The sequence below is a fragment of the Corylus avellana genome, chromosome ca2, assembly GCF_901000735.1.
Source record: "Corylus avellana chromosome ca2, CavTom2PMs-1.0".
NCBI lineage: Eukaryota > Viridiplantae > Streptophyta > Magnoliopsida > Fagales > Betulaceae > Corylus > Corylus avellana.
Window position 1 is genome coordinate 37,736,661 of NC_081542.1, and position 13,153 is coordinate 37,749,813.

Consider the following 13,153-nt stretch of genomic DNA (forward strand, 5'->3'; position numbering starts at 1 on the left):
CGATTTAATGGCCATGGGCTTGGGGTGTGTTTATATGGGCCTTGAATCCAATAGTTGTTCGTGACCGACACAATCATGTTTGATTGGGGGGTCAATACAGAACGTACATCATTAATAACGTAGCCACCAGATGTCGAACTCACTCGGGGTGCTAGTTTTATGGACAGTAGTGTACATTTATCCGAGGTACAGGTATTGTATTACAAGTTCCTTGAGACAATGTCAACTTTACTAAGAAAGAGTAATATCTCGGGTAGACCAGACAAGACAACTATGACTTCTATAAAGCATATCTTCTTGCATTAGAAATATTGGTGATTGTCACTAGGATTATGCTCATATCTCTCAAAAAGTAAAACTACATTTTTAAGGTTTGGTAAGAGGGGCAAAACATATTACATTTGTGAAAACTCACGTTTACTATTCGAATGCATATTGTAACTCACAACCTCATTTCTTGTTCAACCGTAAGGTTTACTTACTAAGTTGTAGACTTACGTAGTTATTGCGGTTTACCAAGTCTGCACAACTAGTCATTAGATTGCTCGCTGGGATGAGGATGCCAAGCAAGCATTTCTCTGTACCAAGTTTGACCGGTAATTTATAGGGGAAAGTCCACATACCCTCCTCAAACTATCACCCAATTAATAATGTCTCCTCTAAACTACAAAAAATTGTCAATGTTTATCCCAATGATGAAACTACCATTTGTAAAGTAAAAAAAAACAAATATTAAAACTTCTAAAAAAACCCTAAAAGAAAAAAAAGAAAAAAAAATCAAAGGGTGGCAAATTTTAAATTAAAAAAAAAAAAATTTTTTTTTTTTTTGTTATAAAAATTGAAAATTTTTGTGTTTTTTTAATAACTTTTTTAAATAAAAATTTCTGTTTTAAAAAATTAACAATTTTCGTTTAAGAAAATAAAAATTTTCGTTTTCTAAAACAAAATAATAATAATAATAAAATTCCGCCTTAAAATATATATATATTCATTTAAAAAAACATTCATTTTTAAAAGAAAAGAATTAAAAAAATTTGGTTAAAAATAGTTATTTTTAAATTAAAATTTTTCGTTTAAAAAAAAATTATATTTTTATTTTGTTTGAATTTATAATGGTATTTTTGTCTTATTAAGAAATAATAGGGGTATTTTTATCTTTTTGTTAGCTTTGGGGGAGACATTGACAATGTTTTGATAATTTGGGAGGTGACATTGTCAATTGAGTAGTAGTTTGAGGGGATATGTGAATTCTGTCCTAATTTTTAATTGGAAGCAAGCATAACAAATTTCCTCCAAACTTTGAGGATTAGCCCAACATCCATCGGGTAATTCCTTCTTATCTATGGTTTGTTCCCCACTTATCGGTCGTTGGTGGGAAACTACTTGGCCTTTGGTTTGGTTGAGCTAATAATTAATTAAGATTAAATAAATCTCCTTGCAAAAATAAATCACGTCTAGACTTCACCTACTACCACCCATGAACAACTCTTGTCTCCCGCATTCACAAAAAAAAAAAAAAAAAAAAAAAATTCAACCACTATATTTGACGTCGAAAAATCTTATAGTCGAGCTTGTTAACCAAGGTATCTCTACCTTGAATCATGCAGCAGCGGTAATGACAGCCAATGCAATAAATGGCGGAGTAGATGGTCGCCGGAGTAGATGATACTCATGAAGAAACGGCGATGACAGCCAAGGAAATAAATTGTAGAAAAGGAAAGTTTGGCTAACTAGCTCAACCATCTAGTACCCCACCATTTATATTAGACGAAAAAGCTCAAAATTCCATCTTAATACAATAAATAATCTATTAAACGAAACTAACTTTGATTTATATATCTTCTGTTGTTCACTAGCTATATATGATTATGCTCCACCAGATGCGAATTGTTAATTGCGAAAACTATATATACGTCAAAAAACGAGAAAAGAAAGAAAACAAAAATGTTAATTGCGAATTGACTTTTTCTAAGTGTGATCAAGTGCGAAACAGCTTTTCACCTACGTGCATGCTTTTCCCAGCAATCGAATTAAAATGGGAATGGGAAAAGTTTTCGTTTCTTCTTCTCTTATTTTATTCTACTTCTTCTTAGAATGGGAATGGGAATGGGAGGTGAAAAGTCTACAATAATTGTTGAAGAACTTCGTCCTATCACATTAATTCGATAACCATTGATGTCTAAAGACTTGGTGTAGCAGAAACAATGACCATTTCCATTTGGTTCTCTATAAATAGGCATGTTTCCCATACAAGATATCTCACCCATCACCTTAAACCAAAGTATTAGAGAATACAGTGCTTACTTAGATATGATGAAAGGAGTCCATTTCCATGCAATTGTGGCTCTCTTGTCACTTGCATCCTCCCTTGTCTCTGCCTTCGATCCCAGCCCTCTTCAGGATATCTGTGTTGCAGTTGATGACACCAAGTCTGCTGGTATATATATTATTATGTTCGTTACCTTTTGCTTAGAAGCATTGCTATTGTTATTGTTTACTTACTGATCGATCTTGTATGCATGGTATCTTGCAATCTATTGTTTCTTGCAGTGTTCGTGAATGGAAAATTCTGCAAGGATTTGAAGTATGCCGAGGCCAATGATTTCTTCTTCTCTGGGCTCCAAAATCCTAGAAATACAGATAATAAAGTTGGGTCAAATGTCACTACAGTAAATGTGGACCAAATAAAAGGCCTTAACACTCTAGGCATATCTTTGGTTCGTATTGACTACGCACCATATGGCCAAAATCCTCCCCACATTCACCCTCGTGGTACTGAGATTCTGATAGTCATAGAAGGTACTCTTTTAGTTGGTTTTGTCACATCTAACCCTGAGAACCGCCTTTTCACCAAAGTTCTAAATAAGGGAGATGTCTTCGTGTTCCCAATTGGTCTCATTCACTTCCAGTTCAATGTGGGAAAGACTAATGCTATAGCCTTTGCTGGTTTGAGCAGCCAAAATGCAGGTACCATAACAATAGCAAATACTGTTCTCGGATCCAATCCTCCCATCAATCCTGATGTTCTCGCCAAGGCCTTCCAACTTGACAAGAATGTTATTGAAGATCTTCAGAAAAAGTTCTAATTGTACAACATTTTGAGAAACTTCTAAAACAATTATAATAATTTGCCTCGTTCCATTATAATAATATTAAAATAAAAGTTTGTTTATGTAACACTGTCGTAGTGGAGTTGAAATATAAAATAATATTGACGTTTGTTGAGCGTGCATCTCTCTCTCTCTCTCTCTCTCTCTCTATATGTATATGTATATATATATATAACATCCCAAATAAACAAATGATATAAGGACCATATCATTATCATCTCTAACACAATGGCAAAGGCTTACGCGGCTTAGAAGACAGTATTTTTTAGGGGCAAAAAGGCGGTTAGTAAAATCCTATAACCACCTATGCAGTTAACCAACAGTTAGCGGTTAACAACCCCAATAACCACTAATCACTTATTAAAATAATTTTTTTTTTTTTTTTTTTTTTTTAAAAAAAGGGTTAAAATTATTATATAAAAAAAAAAAAAAAAACGACGTCGTTTCATATACTTTTTTTTATATATAATATAATATACATTATATTATATATATATATATATATATATATAGGCGGTTACCAGTTATTCTTAACATCTTTTAAAAGCGATTAGCAGTGAAGGTTACTAAGGTTAGCGATTAGCTTTTCAACCTTAGTATTTTATTTTTTGGCAGAGATTTGAGCCTATGAAATGTTATTTTGGAAGGTAATGCTTTGAATATTGTTCATGATTTTTATTCGGAATACCAATTGTGGAAAATATATTGTACGTTGGTTGAATATGCACACATTATTTTGCACAGTTTCCAATCTTGGGTCATAATACATACAAAAAGGGAAGCAAATACGACGGCATATCTATTGGCAAAAGGGGCGTTCAAAATATCATCGTATGAAATTTGGATGGAAGAATAACTTGATTTTATTCATGAAATTGTACGTGTTGAAAGTTGTATCTTTGACGCTTTTTGAATGAATGGGATTTCACTTCAAAAATAAAAACTTTTTTTTTTTTTTTTTTTTTTTTTACAGTTTCTCTATTTCATTTTTTTTTCTTTCTTCTTTCTCATGGATAATATTAGGGATCTAGATTACATCTAATTAAAGCATTCATAATGGGCTAGCTAAATACTACTTTTCGTCAAGTTTGGTCTAATTTACAAAAAAAAAGAAAAAAAAGAAATGCTCCAACAAACTCCCTACTCCCCTCCTTATATTTAGTTTTGTTAAGAGTACTAGCAGGAGATATCTAACCATTTTCCTTAAATTTAAGGAATAAAACTACTTTTTGCTTTCTTATATAAATATACTCCACAACAACTTCCCTTAATCTTTCCCAATAGCATTAAAATATTAATTTTTTTACTTCTTTATTTTGTTTATTTCTTTTTTACTTCCACTGTATCTCACTCTCAGCTCCCTCATTTTGTGTCGCCCTTTTTGTCCTCTGTGTAATCTTTCCAGATCGAGAGCTAAGATCTTACCAATAAGAACATAATAAGACTAATTAGTATAGTAATTTTCCAGAGATTAGTCCAACAGGGGTGGGGAATTTTTCTTTTTTCTTATCCTTAAATCCCCTTTTTTTATCCTCCCATCTAAGAGCTTTGTTATGAGCTATCAAGATCTTGGAATTTTAACTTGGAAGCGCTAAGGAGGAATAGCAGAGGAGTATACAAAGATGTAAAAAGAAAAAGAAGACAAGGTCTTGAACAATGGCTTGAGTTCAGTGAGAGAGAGCCTTTTAAGGAAACCATGGGTAGTGTCAATGGGGGCGGTTAGAAACTGCCCGCTAGCCGCTAACAGCGTAACCGCTTAACCATATCAACTGCTAACCGCATTTTTATATAATATATTTTTATAATTATAATTATAATAATATTTATACATATAACATAATCACTTAATCATTAAATCACAATTTTTTTTAGATAATTAAATCACAATTTGAGTATTAATATATTATCACTATAATTTATATGATTATATCACATGATCAATTGATCATTAAATCATTTGATTATATAATAATAAATTATACATATATAATATGACATAACTCATAAGTATACCAATTTATACTAATACAACAATTAAGTATCTAGAGACTTAGTTCCAATGTACGTTATAAACTTATAAGTGTATATATGTTATAAATTATAATTATACATATATGCATATGAATAATGTAAATGTATAAGATCAATACTTAATCATATGATTAAATGACAATTCAAATATTTTATTTAAGTTAATCATATTATTAATGTACAATGATAATGTGAATCGTATAATATCAAATGAAGTAAGTGGCATTAGATTCAATAATGTGTTACTTATAACCACAATTGAAGTATTAATGTATTATCATTCTAATTTATATGATTATATAATAACAAATTATACATATATAATATGACATAAGTCATAAGTATACCAATTTATACTAATACAACAATTAAGTACCTAGAGACTTAGTTTCAATGTATGTTATAAACTTATAAGTCTATATATGTTATAAATTATAATTATACAGATATGCATATGAATAATATAAATGTATAATATCAATACTTAATCATATGATTCAATGACAATTTAAATACTTTATTCAAGTGAATCATATTATTAATGTACAATGATAATGTGATTCGTATAATATCAAATTAAGTAATTGACATTGGATTAAACAATGTGTTACTTATAAACACAATTGAAGTATTAATGTATTATCATTCTAATTTTAGTAATATTATCACTATAATTGATATGATTATATCACATGATGAATTAATTATTAAATCATATGATTATATGATAACAAATAATACATATAATCATATATAATATGACATATAATCATATATATCATATGTTTTATTTGAACTTCTTTTATATGTTGTGTTGAACTTTTTTTATATTTTTTTTATATGTTGTAACAGTTGTGTTGAACTTTTTTTATAGGGGAAACTTCACTTTGGCCCCTTGAACTTCTACCCGATTTTATAAACCTCCTCTGAACTTCAAAATCTCTCATTTTGGACCCCTGAACTTTCAATTACTCTCAATTAGAACCCTTCCGTTAATTTGAGCCGTTAAAAATACAAAAAAAAAAAAAGAAAAAAAAAGACAAAAATGTCCTTGATTTTCATTTTTTTAAAAAAAATAAAAAAAAAAACATTTTGGAATTTGAAATTTCATACAAAAGTCAGGGGTATAAACGTCATGTAATGTTTAAAATCTGACGGAGGGGTCCACATTGAGAGTAATTGAAAGTTTAGGGGTCCAAAATGAGAGATTTGGAAGTTCAGGGGGGGGTTTGTAAAATCGAGTAGAAGTTCAGGGGGCCAAAGTGAAGTTTCTTTTTTTTTATATATTGTGTTGATTTTTTTTTTTTTTTAAAGTTAATCGGTTATGATTTAATATTTAAGGAATTTTTTTTTAAAGTACAAGTAAATGTAAATTTGGGGTCAAATATTTTTGATTTTTCAATATGGACTCTTTTTATAAAAATTGGGCCTAAGAAGACACTAAAAATACAAAAAAAAAAAAAAAAAAGGTAAAAAATACTAAAGTAATAAAAAAGAAAAAAAAAAATCCAAATTCAAAAAAGCGGTTAGCGGGTGGTTACCCTATTTCACTAACCGCTAGGTGGTTAGCGGTTGCGGTTAGTGAAATCTACTAAACCCTAAACCCTAACCGTAACCATATTGACACCCCTAACCATGGGAAAATGCTTCAACGAAGAAGAGGAAACCATGAGGACGTGTGAAGGAGAGAGAAGAGAGAGAGTGATTATTTTTATAATTTAATAATGTATTGGGTTTGCTACAGTGCACTGTAGCAACTCAATGGGATAGGTTAAATATGATGCTTTTGATGTGGGTGTGTTTTTGTGATTTTTTTTTTTTTTTTTTTAAACATAGGAAAGAGAATGCCATATAAGGCATCTGCTGATAGTGCTCTTAGAAACTTCTCCCCACATTTGGAGAGCCAAAATTCACTCCCTACTTTTTAAATTTTTTTAATGTTATTTCCTCTCACTCTCTCTCCACTTTAATATAACACACTTCTTACTTTTAACTCTAGATCTTACTACAACACATTCTAAAACTAATAAAAAAATATTGAGCTAAAGTAGAGACATATATCAAAGAGTAATTGCTATTTGGCTACTTTTAAAAGTGACTCTTCAAATTTGAAAAAGTAAACTTTTTTCCTCAAATCTATCTTTTATTTGAGGAGCTCACTACGAAGGCTTACATCTAATTAATTAGTTTACAAACTAAACACCTCCACTTAAAAATTTGACAAGTCCAAATTTACGGTATGTTTGGGATTGTGATTTTATAGACAAAAGTGTTATATTAAACCAAATCACAGAAAATAAAATTTTGCAATTACGTTTTTAAACAACTACGATTTGAAAAATTAGAAAATTTGCATTTTCAAATTAATTGTCACTTCTATCAGGATGTAGTACGCCTTCAATAGAAATTTAATACATTAGGTAAAAACACCAACTACAATGGAAACGAAAACACTATATCTTAAATTGAAATCAATATTGTGAACTTTTTCATTCATTCTAACCCAACGCCATCATCCACCATCAAAACCCCCACCCACCTCCAAGCCCTTAACACCGGAGTATACAAAATCAACCAAAACGGTGGCTCATGTGGTTTTATCAATGGCTATTTTGTCTATGAGGTATTTTGTCAAGGGAAAACAAAACTATTTGATGTGAATCGTTATATTATTGCTTCCTCTAACACCGAACCACCTATGAAGTTCTTTGTGTTATTTTCTATATTGCTTCCTCTATTATTTATACATCTTCATTAATTTAACATAGTATCAGAACTAAAGGTCCTGAGATAGAACTTTGATTCCGTCAAATCACTTTATTTAAATTAAATATTTCACTTGTTGGGTCCCATCTATTAAAGGGGAGTTTGAGCCCACACGCAGTGGCAGATCAATAAGTTTGTTTTACCAGGGGCGGAACCAAATTAATAAAATAAAATAATAATAAATTTTTTCTCTTATATATTATTTTTATTATAATATATAAAAATATGATAAACACAATTCAAAATAAAAATTATAATACAATGTGTATGACAAAAAGTATATATATCATACTTCATAAATATATGTCATAATTGATATATCAATAATTTAACATGAAAGCATTAGTACAAAAGTATAAAATACAAAGCGTCTAAAATTGTGATTGCGTTTTGTGAAAGCACTCTTTAGTGTGCACTAATAAAAGCCTATTTATGATTGCATTTAGAAATAAAATTTTTGTTTATAGAAAAAGCCTTAAAGAACTTTTTGGAAAATACAACATTTTCAAGCTTTTCCTAGAATGCAATTTTGAAAGTTTTTTAAGAAAAAAGTGTTATTAAAATTTTGTTAGCAAACCAATATTTGTTGTCTAAGAGCATCTTCAGCAGTTGATGACTATTTTAGCCACTCAAAATCAACTGTTTTTCATTTTAATGTTTCACTACCTCCTCCACTAGAACATGATGAACATCTATTCTAGCTCTTCACTTTTTAAAAAAATTATTTTTTTTATTGTTATTTTTATTATTTTTTACCCTAGATTTTCTCCTCTCTCCCTCTCTCTCGGCGAACCATAGATGGGAAGTTCTCCTCAGATCAGACCATAAAATGCTGGGATAAAAATTTGATTAGACCATCTCTCATCTCGTGACGGGCTGGAGAAATCAGAAATTAGCTAGAAATGGAGAAAAGCAGAACAGAGAGGGAGGATGGGCGTGAGAGATAAAATCAAGAGGGAGATTGAGACGAAGGGATTGAGAGAGAAAGAGAATAGAGAAGACAAGATTGAGAAAGAAAGTGGGAGAGCATCGATAGCGGAAGAGAGGGACGATTTTTCGAACAATAAATGGGTAAGTTTCGAATCATTATTTGATTTTGATTCTTGATCTTGGAATGGGTTTGTGTTTCTGGGTACTCTTGGAATGGATTTGATCTTGGAATGGGTCTGTCAACAAGAAAAGAACCAGAGTCCAAAGAAGAAAGAAGAAGAAACTGTCAACAGGAAGATAACTAGTAGGGGCGGGAGAAGCAAGAGCAGGGGCTAGTGTCAAACAAACAAAAAATTTATCTCTGAAATTTTTTTTTCCAAATATTTAGGAGGGGTGGGCACCCCTGCATAGCTCTACGTGTATCCGCCCTTGCCCACATGTGAGGGGAGTGTTGAAGTGTTGATTAAATAATTAAATTTACCTTTTTCTCTATTTATCAGCTTAAAATTTTGGGACAAATGGTAATTTAACAGATTTATAGAGATTACTGAAGATTCAAACTTGAAGAGTTTAGTAAAACAAAGCCATGGCCGGTTGCTTGCATGCCAGCCAACCACCCAAATCCACCTAAGAAGTGCTAGAGAGTCAAACAAATGAATTTAAAAAAATTTCCAAACTTACGTGGCAGACCGTAAGTAGCAGACAAGGAAACGAAAATTACATTTTTTTAATTTAAAAACCCTTGCAATATTAATTTGAAATTTTTTTTAAATTCATTTGTTTAGTTCTCTATCACTTCTTCAAATCACCCAATTGGTAATCAGAGTGGTAAAAGAAAGAATACGTCATCATAAGATTTATGTAAGTGTTACTTGCATTTAACTCAAGAGAGGATTCTCTGTAGCCTTTTTTTCCCATATTCAATTAAAACAAACAAACAAACAAACAAAAAACCTCAAGAGAGACAAATTTTCTTGATTACTAAGGAAGTTATCTGTGCGCAATTTCAACCAAAAAAGAAAAAAAAAAAGAAAAACAAAAAACAAAAGAGGCTTCTTAATTACGAAGAAAATTTATGGATAGAAAAATGTAAAAGATATCTAACCACAGATCCGTTTGAATTCAGGCATTCTTGATTTCAGATACAATGAATATGGACGTATTTTGTTTGGAGAAGGAGTTTTTATTAATTTCCACTGCCTACTATATATTCTAAGTCTTTATGTTACTTCGTTCCATTTGTCTATGCCACAATTACAAATATATATTAAAATTAGACTCCCTCTCAAGCTTTGTTGCAGTAATGTACAAGTCATAAGTCCTTCAACATTTTCAAGGGGTAAATCTAAACTTGGTGTACGTGGTTTCGGGTTATCACAAACAGAAAATTTGCATTGTCAAATTGAGAGTCACTTCTATCGGGATGTAGTATAAAATCTCCTTTTACAGCCTTTAATAGAAATTTGATACATTAGTAAAAATATCAATTACAATGAAAATGAAAATACTGTATCTTAAATTAAAATCAATATTTTAAACTTTTTCATTCATTCTAACCCAACGCCACCACCCACCACCGAAACCCCCACTCACCTTCGAGTCCTTAATACCGAAGTCTTCAAAACCAACCAAGATGGTGGCTCCTGTGATTTTATCAATGGCTATTTTGTCTATGAGGTACTTTGTCAAGGGAAAGGAAAATTATTTGTTGTGAATTGTTATATTATTTTTTGATATTTCAAGCTGATGTGTTTGCTTCCTATTAAAGGGGGCAAAACACTCTGTTTACACCACGACCTAATTGAAGTTATTCTCTTTCAAATTACAGGTAAGGAGATGCTTTTTTTTTTTTTTTTAAACGCACAATTTTAAAGGCGAAATTACAATTTTAAAGGTTAAACCAATTTTGCCGAACACTTAACTGTGTTTTTAAAAATTACGTTTTCAAATTGCATATTTAAAAATCGCACTTTTTAAAATCGCAAACCCAAACAAACTCTTAATTTTAAACAAACGATGGAAACTATTCTGAAAAAGCAAAAGGACAAAAAGTTGTTGAGGCTGAGAGCATATACTTTACACATCGAGGCCCATTGATTTTGTTAATGAGCATAATGTAACCCTTAGGGGTATTCCGACTGGTGGATGTAGTTGTCTAACACCGAACCACCCGTAAAGTTCTTTGGGTTATTTTCTATATTGCTTCCGCTATTATTTTCATATCATCATTAATTTAACATCGTATCAGAGCTAAAAGTCCTGGTATCGAACATTGTCTCCGTCAAAGAGTAATGCTAGGTACCATCTTTTTATCCTCTTAAAATCCTCCTAAAGCTGATGTGGCTTTTGAAATTACCATTCAAATTTATATGAATCATACTTGAATTTTGATAAAATGATGATTTTGAAAGCCACATCAGCTTTATAAGGATTTTAGGAGGATAAAAAGATAGTACCTAACATTACTCCTCCTTCAAATTGTTAAGTGCTAAAATATTCATATTTTTAGCCCTTAACTTACATGTTTTAATCCTTTAGTTTTAGTTAATTCATGCCATTTTAGTTCCTTTTTGTGCTTTCCATGCTTTTCTAGGCTTTTGGAAGAAAATGAAGTAAATCTGGAAGATTTGGGCTCAAGGATAGACAATGGGAAAAATTGGAGATCCTGCCATTGCGATCTATCACAGGTTCCCTGCAATCGAGCACACTAGCAAAGAAGACAAAACATGAAGCGGCCACGAGCGATCGAATGCACAACAAAAGAGGCTCAATCGTAGACATGCGATTGAGCGTACACAGGTTGCGATCGAGCACACCCGTGTGCTGGAAACACATGAGAGCTGCGCCCAGAATGCTAATATTTTCATAGTAGGGTTTTTCAACTCCCAATTGTAATAGGATTAAAACCCTACGAAATTCCTAGATTTACTAGTTTGTCAAGGACTTCTATAGCCTATAAATAGACCTCTAAACCTCAAGAATAATCAGGCTGGGAAGAGGCACAACTTTGGGGAGAGGAATTGGAGGCTACCTTTCGGTTCTTTCTTTCCCTTTTCTTTTGTCTTTTATTTTAATTATGTGTAACTAATTCTTTAGGAGGGCTAGATTGAAGCCCTAATTATGCTTATTTAATATTTCAATATTGGCACATTTGTGATGATCATGTTGTGATATTTAACTTGATTAATTCCTGTTTTCATAAATTCCTCATATGTATGTGACTGGCCATTATATGCATGTGGTACAAACTAGTTAGTTAAATCAATTTGGATGACCAAGTCCGGGGTTTAACATAAGTAACAAAAGTAATACACACCGGGTTCTTGGGTTAATCAACATGGGGAACCGGGAGTATACACCCATGCCCTAGTCCTCATGTGTTTGTCGATTTCCATAAAATATATGCTTTCCTAAAGAACAACTTAGTATACACTCATGCTAAATCCTTTAGGAAAGAAAAGAGTTAGAATATACACCCATGCCTAACTCGTTGCTTAGGGAATTCAATAGCTTAAGTAGTATACACCCATGCCCTTAGGTTGACAAACATTAGATATACATAACATGATCAAAACATTGGCATATTGACATATTATCTAAATATAATTAGTAGTGGATATCAAAGCCCTGCCTTTACCTTTTTCATTTATCTTTTTATTTCCTTTTTGACAATATCAATTCAGTGACAAGTTGATATTTTTAATTAATTATAAATAAAATCAACAATTTTCATGGGATCGACCTAGTACTTGCTGCACTATACTATTGTTTGATCTTGTGCACTTCCAAATTAAAACGTACTAAATATTATTTATTAATTTAGGTAGTATTTGGCACAACACAAATCACCTCATTTAAATTAAATATTTCACGTGTTGGGTCCCACTTATTAAAAAGGAGTTTGAGCCAACACATGAGGAGTAGTGTTAAACTGTTGATTAAGTAATTAAATTTACCTCTTCCTATTTATTAACTTAAGATTTTGAAACAAATAGTGATCTAACATATTTATGAAAATTCAAACTTGAAGAGTTTGGTAAAAGAAAACCATGGCCGGTTGCTTGCATGCCAGCCAACCACCCCAAATCACCCAATTGGTAATCAGAGTGGTGAAAGAAAGAATATGTACGTCATCATAAGATTTATGTAGGTGTTGCTTGCATTTAACTCAGGAGAGGCAAATTTTCTTGATTACTAAGGAAGTTATCTGTGCACAATTTCAACCAAAAAAAACAAAAAACAAAAAACAAAAAACAAAAAACAAAAGAGGCTTCTTAATTACCAAGAAAATTTATGGATAGAAAAACGTAAAAGAT

At 31.4% G+C, this 13,153-nt stretch overlaps 1 protein-coding gene across 1 annotated transcript; it reads left to right on the top strand.

Moving 5' to 3' along the window:
* Positions 1-2,270: 2,270 nt before the first annotated feature.
* LOC132171432 (germin-like protein subfamily 1 member 13) lies at positions 2,271-3,226 on the top strand. Its single transcript, XM_059582741.1, has 2 exons — positions 2,271-2,437; positions 2,551-3,226. Exons 1-2 carry the CDS (start codon positions 2,311-2,313, stop codon positions 3,084-3,086), a joined length of 663 nt encoding a protein of 220 aa, XP_059438724.1. The 5' UTR covers positions 2,271-2,310; the 3' UTR covers positions 3,087-3,226.
* The last annotated feature ends 9,927 nt before the right edge of the window (positions 3,227-13,153 follow it).